The following is a 19,519-nucleotide window of genomic DNA, read 5'->3' on the forward strand; positions in this document are numbered from 1 at the left end:
GGAAAACTAACAGCCGTGCATGCCTTTTCAAGAATGTCATTGAGAACTATGTAGATCAGAATGAAAATGTTCCCATTGAGTGTAGACAAGAGGTTGCCAATCTAATTCAAATAGGGAGCTACTTCTTAAATAAGTGCTTCCAGTTTCATTTACATTTCTGAATCAACGATTCTGCTTGAAATGACTTTAATGTCTGTGACAATTAATAGTAATAGTTTATACTGTATATTAATTTTAATTTTGTGGAGTCATTGAACGATCACTTGTAAAACGTTCCTCGGAAATAACATGTGCCCAGCACTTCATACAGTTAGAGCACTTACCCACTGGAAATTTAATGTTACCCAACAACATCCAAGCAGTGGTGTATCTAGTTTAGCTTAATAAGGTAAACAAAACTACAGTACTATACTCTCAATAGTCAACTAAATGAATGTGTACTTAAATGAACATATCCTTAAAAAAGTTAACATGATTATCTGACCGAGTGGTGTTGATTCAAAGATTTCTTTTTAGACTTTATAAAGTCAAAGTGCTATTACATACCATTAAATGGTAATTAAATAAACACATAGGTGGTGCTAATTTAATTGCATCAAAACAAGCTGAATTTAGACAGCAGGATTAACGCTCACACATACCATACAGAGACAGACATACAAACCTTAAACAGACTCCAATATATACAATGAATCCCCTCCAGGCTGCAGATGGTAGTTATGCCAAGTTACCTGGACTTACTCATGACCATTCAGACATGCACACAGGTGCATCCCCTTTTTATGTCTGAATGAGTCAAGCGCCCATCTGCTTCATAACTATGACTGTAGTTAGAACGACTTGTCTGCCTTCGAACAGTGTATATTAGCCAATTATCTTACAGTTTTCCAGGCTCACTTTTGCACAGACCGTCTTCATGGTTTTGTCACACATAAATGCTGTTAAAATAGTGATCAGCCTCAATAGGCACGTCATCTCATTATTATCGGTTCCAAGATAGAGGATTGTGTGCTGTTTGACGTCAGGTTCTCAAAGTTCAAACTGAGTGATAAGGTGTAGCGCAAAAGAACCCTAACACATACAATTTGTACAAACATGCATTCAGACCTCGACTTCCTTGCTATCCTCAGACCATTTATTCTAACACTCCCTCTAGAAATACCCAGGATCACTTCAGAGCCCCAGGATGTAGATGTTACATCGGGCAACACTGTGTATTTCACCTGCAGGGCCGAGGGAAACCCTAAACCACAGATCATTTGGCTTCGCAACAAGTAAGCCTGTTAATTCTGTGAAAATGATTATCATAAGCAAATACTTTAACATACAATAATGAGGATCATCCAGTGTTTAGTTATGGTTTGTGTTGTCTTTGTTTCGTTCTGTCAGCAACGCTCTAAACATGCGGGATGACAGTCGTCTGAACCTGCTAGAGGATGGCACATTGATGATTCAGGACACAAGGGAAACCGACCAGGGAGTTTACCAGTGCATGGCCAAAAATGTGGCTGGGGAGGTCAAGACTTCAGAGGTCACACTGCGATATTTTGGAGCTCCTTGTAAGTGAAGGTTTATACTGTACATTCCTGGCTTAGGTTTCACTGTGCATTGGGGAAATCTGAGCAAATGTTTGACTTGGATTTACACCTAATATTGGAAGGAAAATCAACTTTTAAAAAGGAAGGATAATAAAGAGTTCTTGTGCGTCTACTCTGTCACCGAGGTATCAGTGATGATAAGGCAAGAAGGAACATTTTCACAAGACAGTATTATAACTAATAAAGGACCTTTTTACTAAGAGCTCTTACCGGTGAAATATTTCTCTCATGTTACTGATTTTTAATGTCACTACTGTTCCTTTTTTAAAGGGACAGTGAGTAAGATTTAGACCGTTTGTAATTAAAAAGGAATCAATTAAATGATTGTACATTTCAAAAACTTGCAAATGAATGTGTTCTTAATGACCAACAGTTATGTTTTAAATGTAATCGTAGGTCTAGTTATCATTAAATTATATGTTTGTTGTACCTACGGACAATGGTAAATGCAGCATCTGCAGCACGTCCTGCTGTCCGTAATGAAAAACAGTCTGAATCTTACACACTGTCCCTTCAACGCTTCATTGACAATTTAAATGTTACAAAAAAAAATCTTCATTCCTTATAGTTCTATGCACACTGTGTCCTCTTTATTATTATGTATCACTACTGCTAAAGGAGTAGGGGAACCTTTCTCCCGTGTTTGTACTATTTATAAACAAAATATTTTTGTGTGTTTGGGCAGTCACTCAATGAGCATACATGGTCATAATGTTATGTTATTCTGAATGTCAGCTGCAACAGCAAGAATGTAAGCAAGTAAATAAAAGACATTTAGTAACTAGAGACAAGTTAACTTTATACTATATTGCCTAATATTTTATGATCAGAACATTAACATTTTCAATTTTGCAATTGGAAACTTCATCAATGCTTTTGCATCTGTGTCTTGAAAACCGGGCCGTTACCGGGGTTGCAGGTGGCCCTGTAAAAAAAGTGTTTGTTTCCTGTTTTTGGATGATTATAAACAGCAGGCCCCTTGCTGTGTACATTTTGACTTGGTCACTACTGTAATCACTGGCCATGTATGGTCAGTAACTGAAATCTCTGATATAGATGGAATTTCTGTCAATAAAGTAGGATAATAGACAGAGATGATCTTTGTGGGGATATCCAGGGATATTTTCCCAAGGAAAACGTTTTTGAGTTTTCTTTTGAAATTTTTTTTTTTTTTTTTTTTTTTTTTTTTAAGTTTACGGTTATTGCTCCTGAGTCTGTATGGCTGACACTCTGTGAATCAAATAATCTCCAGTTACTAACAGAGCCACATCTTTCTGCTCCCCCAAAAGCACGGCCAAGTTTTGTCATCCAGCCCCAAAACACGGAGGTACTGGTGGGTGAGAGTGTGACTTTGGAGTGCAGCGCCACTGGCCAGCCGCAACCTCGAATCACCTGGACAAAAGGAGATCGGACACCCCTGCCCAGCGACGCTCGCATCAACATCACCCCCTCCGGCGGGCTTTATATTCAAAATGTGGTCCAGGCTGATGGAGGGCAATACACTTGCTTTGCCTCCAATAATGTTGATACAATACACGCCACAGCTTATATCATTGTCCAAGGTAGGTTAACAATATTTCTTCGAGCCTGAAATGGCAAACTCCTGCATTGAGAAAGAATGACCTTTTGAGCTTTTTGTTTGTTGTGCTTCCAATTGAGAACTATTTAATCTCTAATGAAACGGCTGCCCTGCCTTCTGAAGTATGCATCATCTTGATTTAAAATTAAATTTTGTATTACACGTACTTATTATGTCTCAGTCAGTGGAAGGCGGCGCTTTTCAGATATAGGCTTTCACTTTCCTTTCTTCTTTGAAACATCAGCCTGAAAAAGAATTTCCAGTTAGGTGCAGTCATTTATGGTCGTTGCCATGCTGCCATCCGGTTCATGTTACTGAATCTTGCTGGGGCCGCTCTGAACCAATCAGAGGATGCAAAAAAATGCTGATGTCCCACGAACTGTTCAGAAGACCCCAGAGGTTTGATATTGAAATCTGACTGGTTCAAATTCTTTAAAAAAAAAAAAATCAAATAAAAACTTCATAGTCTTATTTCAATGCTACAGGGCCTGCAAACCAATGTCTGAAGCTCTAGGAACGTTTACACACAGCTGAAATCTTCATTGTGTGTACACAGTATATGTACACAATATTTCAATTCATGCATAATTTAGGTATATAATATTTTGAAAATGTGTAATTCGTTTACAATGCAGGTCAGTGCTTTTGATAATGTTTAGACCTGCAGAGAAGGCCCTGACGGCTCGCCACTCGTTTTGATCTTCTGCTGTTCTTTGTGAATGTAATTTAAAAGCCTTTCAAGGATACTGGTCACTGTAGTGGACAGCTGTTCAATTTTGATTATCCCCAAAATGAATGAATCTTGAAAAGAATCCCTAAAAATCCTGATATAGGTTCCAGTGCTAATTTTGACACCACTCAATAATTTGCCCTCTGATTGATTCTTTTCTCACAGTTCCTTCTGTTCCATTTGCTCAGTGGTTCTATCCTCCTCCTCATGTATGATTCTGATTTTGTGATTGGCCATTGATAAGATAGCCGGTTATTTTGAGTAATTTTATCAATGCATGACATATTTTAGTTTTCATCTAAAAAAGCAACAACAATAATAATAGGTCAACAAAATTAGAATTAGAATTGAATTAGAATTAGTTTAACCTTTTGTAGATCATGTCATTCCACACAGGCAACCGACTTCTTAAGGCCTGATTCATTGATTATTATTTAGGGATGCACCAAAAGTGAATTTTGTTTTTTAGGCCAAACTTCTTTTGTCTGGAAAACAACATAGCCAGAAAAAGAATGTTGCGATGACACCGACAAAAACCTTCAAAGCAAGTACACCATTGTCTGGGCAGGCTTACCAGTCCAAAACCATGGTTATATTCACATTTTGTGAATAATTCTGCTCTTTCTCTAGGTTAAAGCTAACCAACAAATAACATCGTCTGCTTTGTGTTTTTAATACGCATTAACACGTATTTTTTCATCTTGGGCCCCTAGCAATCCCCCAATTCACTGCCACACCACAGGATCAGTCGGTCCTTGATGGCCACACTGTGGACTTTCCATGCGAGGCAACAGGTTACCCCCAGCCAGTTATCGCCTGGACACGGGGAGGCAGCCCATTACCTCTGGACCGCAGACACACTGTCCTGTCTTCTGGCACTCTTCGAATCACTAGGGTGGCGGCCCACGATGAGGGCCAATACGAGTGCCAGGCGGTGAACCCTGTGGGGACTGTGCGCACCGCCGTACAGCTCAGCATCCAACAGCGAGGTGAGTGCACAGGATAAAGCGTCAAATTTAAAGTTGATGGGGATGGCTACGATTATGATAAAATAATTAGCTACATTGTTTTACTAACATGAGATGACTGAATCATGTTTATTGCCAGACTCTTGATCATGTTAGTTTTATATGGGCTGGTAGTGTGGCAAACACAGTTTGTTTTTCTAAGAGTTAGTGAGTGCTAGGCGGTAAAATATCAGTATGGGGAAACTGACATACTCTTCTGAGTTAAATGAGGTTATGTCTGTGGATATGTGTATGACTGTTGCAAACTGCAAAGTATTTGCACGTTGAAAGAAATATGACATTTCCTGTCTTGTAATTAGTTTTCTTTTTGTGTGTTGAAAGGAGAAATTATGTTTGTGTCATGTTCCTTCCTTTGCCGTGTGTATGTCAGTGTGTGTATGTGTTGGTGGGATGAACCAGTACTGAAATTACAGGCTTGCTATTAAATAGGGGCACATGTTAGTCCGTAATCCTGAGATGACTCTGTGTTTTTCCATGTAGTAATGGCTGTTAACATGACTCAAAGTATATGTTGTTTAATGGTTGCGCTCCTAAAATTCTGCACAAGGCCACAATCATAGTGATAGTGTGTGATGAATGTTGAAAATGCTTGGCGAATTATGATTTGACACTTAAGAAGTGAAAGCAGAAATTTACAAAAAGGTGACTTTTTAAGGGCATTCTGTAAAAGATTTACTATCAACTCATTCGCTGCCAATGATGGATCAAAGGGCAGTGAATGAGTTAATAGCATTATGTGCAAAGCAACATGCTCCTATTTATTGCAATACTTGAAGCTCTGAACAATGGAGTTTTTAAGAAGTTTATCTCTGATGCATACAGATATTAGTCAAGACCACAAATTATTTGTGGGAGGTCAGCAGGATTTTCCAAAGCCAGGTGTCTTAGTTGTAGCATGGCAACCCTGCAGGAAAAGTGTGTGTGTGTGTGTGTGTGTGTGTGTGTGTGTGGGGGGGGGGGGGGGGGGGGGGGGTGCTATCGCAGTCTACTAAACGCCTCAGCTTTCTGAGTGTCATCAAAGCTCCCAGACTGTACAACACCATGACTCATTCTGTAACAATGCTGAGTACTTCATTTGTGTGCATGATCGAGGTGTAGTCCGGGGGAACCAAGTGTTTGATGATTAACCCAACACAAAAATGACTAACAGATGGTTTACCAACACATCATATTCAAACTTTCCCTTGTTCACAACTATATGTGTATAACTGCATTTTATATAGTTATAGTCAGGGGTGCACATTTTTTTTCGTGGCTTACTTGCATAAGTAACAAGACATAGTATTTGGTACACACCTTTTTCTTTAATTAAAAACAGTCTTCCTCAATGTCCTTCTCAGTGTCACCCCCACATTAACAGCACGCCGTGCCGTCTGTGTGTGCACAAAGCCAGCCTGCGTCCTCGAACGTTCCTTCAGTTATGGTTTGTGTGTTTCGTTCGAGACCCTGTTCAATTAGTCAAAAGACGTCAGAGGTAAATTCATCGTCAACTATAAAGTGACAACATAAAAGATTTCCTTCACGTTAATGATACGCAGCCCAGACAGCCAGTCCAAGCTGCTTCAGCAAACAAACAAATATCCTCAGAATAGGAAGGCATGGGACATGCATGCATAGCTTTATGAAAGGCAAGGAGAAAACAGTTTCTGCAGTTTGTCTCGCCACCTCGAAAGAGTTAGCTATTGCTTCTCGATTAGCTTGTTTGTTGCCATGACTTGCGCTATATTCACATGCTCTTTTCATACTTGTCAAATAAAGCATGACTGAAATTTTGCAACCCGTTATCTAACAAATGTTTGTATTTCGGTTGTGCTCATACGTAAAAGTTAGAGTACGCAAATGCGTGAAGTGAGCATGCGACATTACGCCTCAGTGATTTCTGTAGCACATGCCTACATGTGTACCAGTTATGTGCATCCCTGGTTATAGTTTTAGTAGTGAAGATGCTTCTACATCTGTATCAACCTCAACTGACACAAGCTTTAGCAAAAACAAAAAAATCAAACAAAAGCAGTTTATTTTTGACAAGCATAAAGGCTAAAATAGGATGTTTTCTAAGGTCATAATTTAATTCACCTCAACTTGTTTGCATTATTATTGTGAACACATGATCTACAACACTGGAAAGACTCAATTTATTATTGGAATCCTTTTTTATATGACATGTAGATTTCTAAGTACTGTACATTACAACAAATAAGTGCTTGGTTCTTTCCTGTCTCTTTTTTTTTATATGAAATACTACTCGTGTAGTTAAGCTGCACTATTGCGCTAAATGCCAGAAATCCCACCAAACTCAGTCCCCCATCCTGCGTGTTACGACATTACCCTTCAACAACACTCAACTCAATTATCAGCTCATCAGCAAGCTTTGCAGATGCCTTATAATGATCCCGAACATTTGAATCTGCTGTTTTGGGGGTCCACATCCTGAACAAAATGTCATGTCTACAAAATCATGTGGAATTTACATTTGTTGTTTAAGATTTCATCAACTAATGTAGGCAAGAAAAGTTCAATTTTTGACCTTTTTTTTTATTATCGTTATTATTATTTTTAGTGGAAGAGTGAAATGTTGTTTAGTGAGTATAAGCAGGACAGGTGACTTTGAGTTTGTAATGATTGATTTCAAAAGGCATTTTACCTGCACTGCTCTGAAGTATTAACATTAACACATGCACATGTGTGTGTTTTAATTCATTCAGTAACGCCCGTTTTCACAAATGCGCCAAGGGATGTGACGGTGGAATCTGGCCAGGATGTCCAGATTCCCTGCAGTGCTCAGGGTCAGCCACAACCTATCCTTACCTGGAATAAGGTGAGATGCTAAGACTAAATTTGACTCTGTAACTTTGTACCCACAAGGGTATCTTCAAGGGTTTAGAGCTTTGATTTGGCTTGGTTTGATTGGTCAGCATTGGTAATTCTTGTCTACAGGTCACATGGAAAAGGAAATTTGACTTGTCTAGACTCAAGAAAAATATACCGGTAATCTTTGCCAATAACATTTGTTGGAAGTGTCCCGAAAATCACATTTATTTATTATTTTTCTACCGCTTATCCTGTTCACAAGAGAGCAGGAGCCTATCCAGCTGACTTTAATGAGAGGGAGGGGTACTATTCCCTTGGATGATTGCACAAAATTACTGGGAAAACATGCAAACTCTACACTGAAAGTTTTGGAATGCAGTGTAACCGTTTTCTTTTGAGCAGCACATTGTGTTTTTCTGTTTTATCAGTGCATCTTCATGTCACATTTCTGTTAACCTATCAGTTAAAAGAGACATAACCTTCTTTTTTTCACAGATTAAAACAATGCCCAAGTAGCGCTGACATGCTTTTGTTAAAGATAACCCAAAATCAAGAATTGTATTATGTTTGATACATCCTGTATGTTCTTGTCCTTTTGAACTCAGCCATCATAAAAAGGCAGTCATGTCTCATGCAAGTGAGCCAACCCTCATCCCAACTCACATACATCTGGGCAATTGGCAAATAGGAATTTCCTTTGAACGATAAAAGAAAGAGATCTCTCTGGTTCAACTTACCACCTTAAACATCTACTGTAATAAGCAACTGCAAAGTGCACACAAGTCTTCACAAGATAGGATGGAATCTGTTTTCAAATTGGTGAATTATGTTTCTTTTTTTACTTTGCTGACCTGTGTGTGTGTGTGTGTGTGTGTGGCACATCATGCAGCAGGTTAGACAAAACAACAACTAGGCTAAATTGAACCATCTTGACAACAATGTAGAACAGTTCACAGACACACGCTATTCAGAAACAGTTGGATTTACTTGGTGTGTTTTTTCAAATCTCCCATTACATGTAAATGACCTGTGTATGCAAGCTCCCAAGACTGAATGTGTGACCTCAATTGCACTCCTATTTCATAGGACGGCGTGCAGGTGACAGAGAGTGGTAAATTCCACATCAGCACAGATGGGTATTTAGAAGTAAAAGATGTCGGCACCGCCGATGCTGGCCGCTATGAATGCATAGCCCGCAATCCTATTGGCTATGAAGTCGCTAGCATGGTGCTTACTGTCACAGGTGAGAGAAGATTGAAATATATAAATTGAAATTGAAATATATTTTTTGATTCAGCTTTTCACATTTGCTATGACGATGGTGAATGAAAGATAATGTTATACAGTGGTGCATTGTTAAAGTTCTTCCATGCAATTCAAACTGAGGCAGGAAATTGTTTTATTTGTGTGACGAGCCAGGCTGATTACTGCCGTGTTATTGTAGAGTCCACAGAGTGTGACGCCCAAGTGTGACTGTTTGAGTCACACTATGTAGCAGTGATATCAGATTGCTGTCAGCTCTTCTCTTTCTGCTGGGACATCTCAGCATGCAGCTGATTCATCATAAACTGTTTGATAGTGTACTGATTTTGTTGGGCCGTCTAATGCCTAAAGTTCACGACCATAAAGAATGAGCTTGTGATTCGCGGAATGTTGGCATCTTGCCTCTAACTTTTTTTTTTTTTTTAAGTTTTGGAAAACCTTTTTATGTACTTTATCGGCTTGTCATTTTGTTAAACAATTACTTTTAAAATCATTTCAGTCCTAGACTTGCCGTACTTAAGATAAATTATTTGGCAAGAAAGTTTCAGGTAATAACTTTTTAGTCCTCAAAAATGAGCCCTCAAAAAATTTAGAATTGGAGCAGGAATGAGCCAAAGAGTTTTATATTGGAACCTTTGGATTTGTCAACAAGTGGAAATTAGATGGAAAAAACAAAAATATTAAAATGTTTAATTTTTTAATTGGGGGGGTTGGGGTTAGTGTATGTAGGGTATGTTGAACTGAAAAACTCAAAAAAAGTTGTAATGATGTGATTAGTATGTCAGAAAGTAAAGTCATTTGATGTTCAATGTGTCATAGAGAATTAATTGGAATTTTGAGGGGCTAAAATGTGGAATATGTGTAAAACTGTGAATTTTGGAATGAGGAAAAAAGATGAAAGGTGTGAATTGTTGATATGTGTTGTTGATGAGATTAGGTTGAGAGACAGTGAAGTAGTTAAGGACAAAAACAGTGAAATGAGAGAAATCATATTGGTGAAAAATGTACAAATTTTGGGTGAGCAAAATACTGCGCAAAATTCCACCGAGCTAAATATTTTGAATTTCGAATCGGAACAAATTTTTGAATTCCCAATCGAGAAAGAATGGGAATTTTTTTGGGTTAAAAATACTGAATTGTTTGAAAACTGTGAAATTTTGAGAAAAAGAAATCAAAGTAATAGCCTAGGAAATCTGAATTTTCAAAACATGTTGAAGTTGGAATTGCATGAGTCTCTCAAAAAATGTCAAATAACTTAAATGACAAAATATGATGGAAAAGAAAGATATAATAATAGTAATTACATTCAAGGTAGAATATGATGAAGTGTTTGATATTATGTTATAGTATGCTACTTGTTTATTTGGAAACGCCATTGTCAAGTGTAGTTTTCGCTTTGTTGCTTTCAGGTATATGTCACTAATTACAACACTGCATTATCATCAATAATGTGTCTTCTTGTCTTGCCGCAACAGTTCCAGCTGTGAGCAGAGAGGGTGACACGTTTGTGAGCTCGTCCATTGAGCAGGCGATCCGTAATGTGGACAGCGCTATTGAATCTACAAGGAGACGTCTGTTTGATGGGTAAGCTCTGAGAGACAAATGTAAAAATGACAGTTATACTGTAGAAAGTATTTTCTTGTGAAAATGAAGCAATGTTTGGGCTTCTATTAGGCTGCCATCTCAGCCTATCAAGACATTTGTGATTGGATAATCGAAGATGTTGAGGCGGACTTGCGCTTAAATATGGAATAGTTTTCTGATTTATGCCACAATTTTCACTTTACAGCAAAGTGGCATATGCAGTGAGCAAAAAAAGTGCAGTGCTTTGAAGAAGCGTTTCATATGCACATCATTGCTCGTCCATGCCAAGACTGTCTGTACTGAAAATAGTTCATGCAGAACATCTTGTATAACTCCAATTGTTCCTAAATGATCATTCACAACTTGAGGTTCCACTGTAATAGAAGTGTTAAAGATTATCTTGCAACATCTCAGGAAATGAGTGTGGATCTCCTAATTTTGTGCTGGAATATTCTGGTTTGGATTCCCTTCGTACAGACTTTTTTTTTTTTTTTTTTTTAATAGATGCAACAAGGTTAATCATAATCAAGGTTCGACATTTTCTCATCTGGCCATAGTTATTCATTATGGAGAAGATAAAGAAGTGAGTTAGTCACTGTTGGCAGGTTCAGTGTAGTTCATAAGTGTTTCCATCCTGTTTAAAAATGTGGTAAGCAGTTGTGTTGATCTTGGCACACACAAACGGCACTGCACTCAGCTTACACGTGAATGCATGATGCATAGAACATGAACAAACACATAAACAAAGAACAGAAATACACACAACTCAAACCTCTAGCCCAAAAATCAGACATGGGGCTTTCCAGCCTTAGCCTTGAATGGCAATCACAGGCTGCTGGCAAAGATGATCAAATGAATCAAAAACAGAAAAACAATAAAATACTATACCAGCTAAAATGCCAGTGCACTTAGTATAGCAAAGCACAATGGGTTTGTTACTTCTTAATGCTAAACAGATCTGAAAACAGTTTCTTGAAAATGTACTTCAAGCAGTGGCAATCTCCCTAAAAATAGATCAACTAGAATTATCCGCCACAAAGCTCTTTCTGATCCATGTTTGCACCACCATATTTTACAATGACCTTTCTTGCAGATACACACATTTGATGGAATAATCGATAAACTAATCGATTTTAAAAAATCTAGGTAATAACAGCCCTAGTCTATGAGCAGTGAGCCAGCTTCTGCATGATGATTGGATGGTGTGTCTGAGGAGGAATCTGTTTTTGATTTACAGTGAAATTCACGAATCATAAATGAGGTTCCCCTTAATGAGTAACCAGCAAGCCAATACTGCTACTGCGTTTTACACTTGTATCCAAGTATCACACCTATTTCAAACTGATCTTCAAAAGCTCTGTGACACAATACTATGAGTACCGGGAGTTCAAATGTAAAGTTAACATAAAATTCAAACCAAATGAGTAAGACCCTTTTATTGTTTGGTGTTTTGTATTGTTTTTGTATGTGTAGATTTTCTGTTCAGGCTATTGCCTGGGAGGCTCTGCACTCACCAGGGAGGCTTTGTTTCATTAATGTTTATTTTTCTAGATATACATAACATGCTCCATCACCAAGCATAAAAATAGAAATATACTGCATCTTTTGACATGACTTCCAAACGTGTATTTTACTACTTAAAATGTCATATGAGTTACTCATGTTGGATTTGGATTTGGATTCAGTCCATACTGGTCCATGACCTCATCGTGCTGACTGAGACAGAGGAATTTTGTTTTCTATATGCTCTCCGTGAGGCAGGGTTGAACAGGTATACTGTATATGTTCACACTTAGCCACACCCTCATGTCTAACTTGGAACGTGATCTAATGGCTGCAGGATACACAAGAGCGTGTACAGGTATTTACTTTGACATCTACTGTATATATAGTACAGTGTAGTGCTTCTCAAGCCGTTGGTCAAGTATTATTGTCTTTTGCTTGAAAGATTTGGTTTCTTACTCATGTCTTCTTTTTACCTCTCCATCCCTGTCCTTCTAGTCAGCCTCGTACCCCAGGAGAGCTACTTGCACTTTTTCGTTATCCACGTGACCCTTATACAGTGGAGCAGGCTCGTGCTGGCGAGATCTTTGAGCAGACTTTGCTTCTTATCCAGAATCATGTTAACCAGGGTCTCATGGTTGACACCAACGGTACTGGTAAGGTCAATTAGTATTCAGTAAATACATTTTGGTGATTCTAAATCTGTGAAACACACAGCTGTGAAGCTCTGGCCATTCCCAGCTGACTTACTATAGGTTGAATGGCGAGTTACACCCTAAACTTTTCACCTATTAATGATGTGTCTGACATACTGTATGTTGTGTGGTTAATCATTTATATTTAAACCAAAAGGCAATTTAGAATCTTTAGTTTAAAAAAAATAAACAGTCTGCACTAAAAAGTAGTCACGTAGACCTAAAGCAGGATTCAAAAACATGCAAATGTCCTGAGACAGAGTGTAACTTTCCTGAACCATTGTCAAGCAATGCAAAAAATAAGGTCACACATCAGTCTCAGCACGACCGCTCATCTTTGCGATCAGTTCGTTCTGTCAATTTTTTATGCTCAGTTCATGTCATTTACAAGGGTTGACCAATGTAATGCTTTCTGATGAAACATTCATAACATCCCTTGCACATCCTACTTGTACGCAAGTCGTAAATTTCACAGTAATTCAATCAAAAACGTTATTACCATTGTTAATGAGAGCACCATTTGGCTGTTGATAGGCCATGAATTTATGCAGTCTTCTCTTAACCATGGCCAGGGGAGCTAATGATGGAATAGTTGAGCGGCCTATCATAAATTTTACTCTCACTAAGCCACCATAGCGAGCTCAACCTTCAGCCACTGCTGAGAACAAGACATATTTTATATTGCCATATTTTGTGTGGCCTCTTGAATGAGTGGAGAGTTTTTTCCGTCCACTTATAACGTTGGCTACAAACTAACATTGTGAAGGTCGATTGGATGCACAGTTCAGATCCAATTTATGTTTTCCTTGAAAGCTATTTCAAAGCGATAATAAGGAGTGTGTTGGAAAAAGAGAGTGACAGATGGATGCCTTGCCTAGACTTTCTTGAATTTGGCAACGCTAACAGACACACAAGCACACACATTTCACGTGTTACCAGAAAATTTACAGCTGACACACACACACACAGATGACTGCAATCTTCTGTACTCATTTAACTTCTGATTATAATACATGCATGAAAATCGTGTTAATAGAATAGACACAATAATTCAACATTTGAGTAGGCAAAATGTTTAAAATAAATGAATTTCAATACTCGATGTGCTTCAAACTCAGAATGACACTAAAAGCATTTACTAAAACAGCTAACAGCATTCAGACGCAAAGCAGAGAAGACAAAGGTAGATGACCAAAATTACTAAAAGATCATACATTTAACACTATTAAACATTTTCACATTCTTTACAAAAGTAAAGAACTAAAAATCGGTTTAAAAAAAATGATTGAAAAAGTATGTTGTAAAATTGATAAGAAAATGATGGAGAGGGATGTCAAAGGTATAGGGAAAAAAAGCTAAGAATTTAACTTGCATGTAAAAGTCAATTCTGTTGGTGGCTTATTCCATTTGTGTGTCGCATAAGAGTTAAAAGCTACCACCATGTTTGTTTTGAACTCTGGCCTTCTCTAACTGACCAAGCCTATAGCCCTTCAGACCTAAAGACCTCCGAGCACGGCTGTTTTATTATTCTATCAGGATTTCTTTATTGCATTCAGAGCTGTAAATTTTAAGTTTTCCATCAGTTTCGTTAGCGATAGTGTGGTTTAAGTGCAATCTCGAATCCAATCCATCCACACACCGTATGTCTTCTCACAGAGTTTCGCTACAACGATCTGGTGTCCCCACACTTCCTGGATGTGATCGCCAACCTTTCCGGCTGCACAGCCCACCGCCGTATCAACAACTGTTCCGACATTTGCTTCCACCAGAAGTACCGCACTCATGACGGCACTTGCAACAACCTGCAACACGCCATGTGGGGCGCCTCACTTACTCCTTTCGAAAGACTTCTGAAATCAGTTTACGATAATGGTTTTAATCTACCAAGGGGAGCCACTGAGCAAGCACACAACAGCTACAGGCTGCCTCTTCCTAGATTGGTGTCGACCACCATGATCGGAACAGAGTCGATCACTCCGGATGATCACTACACCCACATGCTGATGCAATGGGGTCAGTTTCTCGATCACGACTTGGACTCAACTGTGGCGGCCCTCAGCCAGTCGCGCTTCTCTGACGGACAGCTGTGCACTCAGGTCTGCACCAATGACCCGCCATGCTTCCCCATCCAGTTCCCTCCCAACGATCCACGCCAGCTGAGAAGCGGTGCCCGCTGCATGTTCTTTGTGCGCTCTAGCCCCGTGTGCGGCAGCGGGATGACATCTCTACTCATGAACAGCGTGTATCCAAGAGAGCAAATTAATCAGCTCACAGCTTACATCGACGCCTCAAACGTCTATGGTAGTTCACGACACGAATCTGAGGAGATTCGCGATTTGGCCAGCCAGCGGGGTTTGCTGCGGCAGGGGATCATCCAGCGTACTGGGAAGCCACTGCTGCCTTTCGCCACAGGACCGCCCACTGAATGTATGAGGGATGCGAATGAGAGTCCCATTCCCTGCTTTTTGGCTGGAGACCACCGTGCCAACGAACAGCTGGGACTGACTGCCATGCACACAGTGTGGTTTAGGGAACACAACCGCATAGCCACAGAGTTACTCAGGCTGAACCCCCACTGGGATGGGGACACCATCTACCATGAGACCAGGAAGATAGTGGGAGCCCAGATGCAACACATCACATATAGTCACTGGTTGCCAAAGGTAAAGATTCCTTCCACATGCTGTTGAACGCTTGTTGCTTGAATGGGAAGCAGAAAGGCAACATCTGGTACCAGTGATACCGATAATCATAACTCTTTGTGTTTTCTAGATCCTAGGCGAGGCAGGCATGAAGATGATGGGGCCGTACACAGGTTATGACCCCAATATTAACGCGGGCATCCTCAATGCTTTCGCCACTGCGGCATTCCGCTTTGGGCACACCCTCATTAACCCGATACTCTACAGGTTAGATGAGGACTTCCAGCCCATTCCCCAGGGTCACATCTCCCTGCATCGGGCCTTCTTCTCGCCCTTTCGCATCGTGAACGAGGGGGGGATTGACCCACTGCTCCGTGGGCTCTTTGGCGTGGCGGGTAAAATGCGGGTCTCCTCACAGCTACTGAATACAGAGCTGACTGAGAGGTTGTTTTCTATGGCCCACGCTGTGGCTTTGGACCTGGCGGCCATGAATATACAGAGAGGAAGGGATCACGGCATACCGCCATATAATGATTACAGGACCTATTGTAACCTGACGTCGGCTCAGACGTTTGATGATTTGAGGAACGAGATTAAGAATCCCGATGTCAGAGACAAGCTGCAGAGGTGATTATAGAGCTATAATCAGCTCTCGCTCAATTTTAGACGAGTAACTGGGAGCGAATACTTTGTGAATTTAAGTCACTCAAACGGTATCTAATGTGTGATAGGCTTTATGGCACGCCTCTGAATATCGACTTGTTCCCTGCCCTGATGGCTGAAGACCTGGTTCCTGGCAGTCGACTTGGGCCCACCCTCATGTGTCTGCTGGCTGCTCAGTTCAAACGCCTGCGGGATGGAGACAGGTACGGGTGACCTAACCTTATTTCTATATTTGCACAAAAAACCCGCAGCTGAAACAATGCACTTTCCATAAAAATCATCATCTCATCTTTTGAAATGTTATGATTTATTCAAATTCTGTGCAGTGCAAATAATGTACAGAGTACATCATGGTTTATTAATTTGTCAGTGGCTCCAGCAGAGGGACTTGTTTTGGGAAACTTGTGTCTTCAAAAAGTGCAAGAAATGGACCAAAAGAAATCAGACATCTGTCTGTAAAAGGAATACTTCAGTAATTAGAAGTGATTGAAAATGTCAATTGATATCAATCAATTATTTTAAAAGAACGTTTAAACCGGGTTGGCCAAGTCTGGTCCTCGAGAGCTACAATCCAACCTGTTTTTTTTTTTATGTTTCTTCTCAACCAAGGTAGTTTTCAACATTCTGCAACCCTTGCTGATCATTTGAATGAGGTGTGTTGGTTGAGGGCAAAAAAACAAAACAGACTAGATGATTGCTCTTGAGGACTGAACTTGAATGCATGACGCCTTTCAGGTTCATTGCAGTAACTGACGATTGATAACAAACAACTGCAGTTTTCTAACAGCTGTTCGTCCATTGCTAACTAAACTCACAGTGCCAATAATGATCTATGGAAGGAAACATTTCAAATCTCCTGTTCCATTCATTCCTCTTTCACACTTTACTACACGTAAGCAGCAGCTTTAATTTTCCCACATTTCCCCTGCGGGCTGTCATTATTCGCATAGAGGTCAACTCCTTGTAAGAATGAAAGCAGTTGCTCCTTGTGGTTATAGGAAAGTGTTGGAAAAGATGAGGAGCAAGTCAGGTTGGGTTTTTTTTTTTATGTGTATTTTCTGCCAATACATCTTGGACAAAGAAATCTTAAAGGGGATGAGGAACTAATAAATGAGTAAAAGAAGCTGGTGACTGACTCTTGGCTACTAGAAGAAGACTCAAATTTGATAACAGACACCAAATCAGTCAATGATACCATTTAGCAAAAGTTGTGAATTTTTACAGTGGAAAGGCAAGATGAAAAGTAGCCTCGCAAAAGACAACGTTAAAACTTTCAATGAAGCAGTTTTGTTCTCCTTTTGTAGTTGCATTACCTTGAAGAAGTTCCTTATAATGTGAATGTAATGTTGATGTTAATGTATTGTTAACAGAGGTGGGCAACTTAAATTTTTTGTGCTGCTCCGACATTAGTCAGAACGCTGCCCCCTTTCCGTCATCGTCCGTCCGTCATTTTTTCAGCCAGACAAAATATTAATTGTCGATCCGTCAGTCTGTCAGTGTATTTTTGCCCAACCTTCTGTCACCACTAGAGGGCAAGATTTTACTTTTTTTCTGTCATTCGTCAGGAACTGGTCTACTTCCGTCTGCACTCTTACTAATTCTTTTTTCTGTTTTAGTACACTTTACTTACACTTAAAAGTTAACACCATATCTGTGGTTAAACAGTTACATTGCAATTGAGACACAAAACAGTAATATAAGTGTAACACGAAAACAAAGCCACATAAGGGGTTTAACCCTATCCTATAATACACCATCATGTTTATTATCCCACATTGCAGGGGACGAGAGTGCAATTAGCAATCATGTCCACTGGATGGCATTATCATGCTTTGCATGATGGCACTCAAAGGGTGAATGTCGGCTCTCATTTATAACTAACCGCCTGCTCTACAACTATAGAAGACGGTTTCATTAACATTTGTCTAAATTTGTCTAAATTTCATATATCACATACTTTATAAGTAAAACAAGGTATTGCTGAATTGACAAAAAACAATTTTAATCAGGGAATTTAAAAAAAACCTTGACATGCCTAGAGCATGACTTGCCAAGAGCCAATTAGAGAAAGACTGCAAATGTGTTCTGCATTAAATGGTGACTTGAAAAATGACAATCACATTGACTGCAGGCTGATAGTGGTTTGTACTGTCAAGATGCAGCAATGTAGCAGATAAACATCCAAGTCAGTTGAATTATTCAGTAAGCAAAAAGGGGCGTGGCAAGCCCACGGACATATGACGGACATCTGACATAATGTCTATCCCGGCGATTACAACAAGGCATGAAAACTGCAATTCCGACATTTTTAATTTGACTTTCTTTTTTTTTTTGCATTTGCATTTGCATTTGTCGGTCTGTGGGCAAAACAGGCATCTGTTGACAATGGACTGACGGACTGATGCTGTGCTGATGAATCGCCAACTTCTGATTGTTATTGTTGATTTTGGGGCCAGTCAATCAATTCCATCCTACTGACCATATTCTTAACAATCAAAGCCCACACCTACAAGCTACCATAACATATAAATGTGACCAATCTAGGAAGGATGCCTAGAGCAATATGGCTCATATGTATAACAGTACATGGACGGACACGTATATAGCGCTTTCCTACCTTAGGCACTGAAAGCGCTTTACACTGACCACTAAATTACACTACCTACTGATAATGCAGCACTAGTAGCAACTTGGGCTTCAGTGTCTTGCTCAAAGACACTTTGACATGGTCATAATGGTTGAGGGCTCGAACGTATAACTTCTCGTTTGAGAGATGACTCTACCACTGAGCGATGCCGGCCCAGTCACATCATGATATCGGATAACAAAAATGCAAACTGAAATAAACCATTACGCTTGGTAGAAAGTAACAGGCATTGAAATTTGTGAAATCCTTGTCATGTGCAGGTTTTGGTATGAAAACCCTGGAGTGTTCACGCCTGCCCAACTGACTCAGCTGAAACAGGCCTCTCTTTCTCGGGTGCTGTGTGACAACGGAGATAACATCACACGTGTGCAGCGTGATGTCTTCAGGGTAGCAGAGGTCCCTCATGGCTACAGCAGCTGCGACAACATCCCACATATTGACTTGCGCATGTGGCAAGACTGCTGTGAAGGTAAGACTCTTAACCACATTTACATTCTATTCAGTATTTATTGATCCAAATGCAAATCAAAATAATACCAATTTCATGTGTAGAGTGTGGCTGAGAAAACAAATATCGTTAAAAAATTTTCATCACCACAGCACACAACAAGGACTTTTATTTACTCAATAATCTTACAAAAAATGTTTTGGTATATGAAAGGGCCATTTCATACAAATAATGGAACTGGACTCCCTTTCTCTGGTGTGCTAATTACTTTATTTCTGATAACCATGAATCAAATAAGTAAAAAATGAACGGTACCAGAATTGTTTTT

The 19,519-nt window shown here is 39.6% G+C and overlaps 1 protein-coding gene across 2 annotated transcripts in view; it reads left to right on the plus strand.

The window, feature by feature from the left end:
* pxdn (peroxidasin) overlaps positions 1 to 19,519 on the plus strand; it is a 51,054-nt gene that overhangs the window by 25,978 nt on the left and 5,557 nt on the right. For both annotated transcript variants that reach the window (XM_088433849.1, XM_088433850.1), the window contains 12 exons: positions 1,157 to 1,274; positions 1,390 to 1,559; positions 2,888 to 3,160; positions 4,621 to 4,896; positions 7,641 to 7,753; positions 8,833 to 8,989; positions 10,485 to 10,593; positions 12,595 to 12,752; positions 14,448 to 15,454; positions 15,564 to 16,060; positions 16,165 to 16,299; positions 19,004 to 19,212. In XM_088433849.1, the coding sequence (XP_088289975.1) occupies positions 1,157 to 1,274; positions 1,390 to 1,559; positions 2,888 to 3,160; positions 4,621 to 4,896; positions 7,641 to 7,753; positions 8,833 to 8,989; positions 10,485 to 10,593; positions 12,595 to 12,752; positions 14,448 to 15,454; positions 15,564 to 16,060; positions 16,165 to 16,299; positions 19,004 to 19,212 (3,222 nt within the window). The remainder of the gene's footprint in view (positions 1 to 1,156; positions 1,275 to 1,389; positions 1,560 to 2,887; positions 3,161 to 4,620; positions 4,897 to 7,640; positions 7,754 to 8,832; positions 8,990 to 10,484; positions 10,594 to 12,594; positions 12,753 to 14,447; positions 15,455 to 15,563; positions 16,061 to 16,164; positions 16,300 to 19,003; positions 19,213 to 19,519) is intronic.

Source organism: Hippichthys cyanospilos, chromosome 14 (genome assembly GCF_059441005.1).
Source record: "Hippichthys cyanospilos isolate Australia breed blue-spotted pipefish chromosome 14, RoL_Hcya_1.0, whole genome shotgun sequence".
Lineage (NCBI taxonomy): Eukaryota > Metazoa > Chordata > Actinopteri > Syngnathiformes > Syngnathidae > Hippichthys > Hippichthys cyanospilos.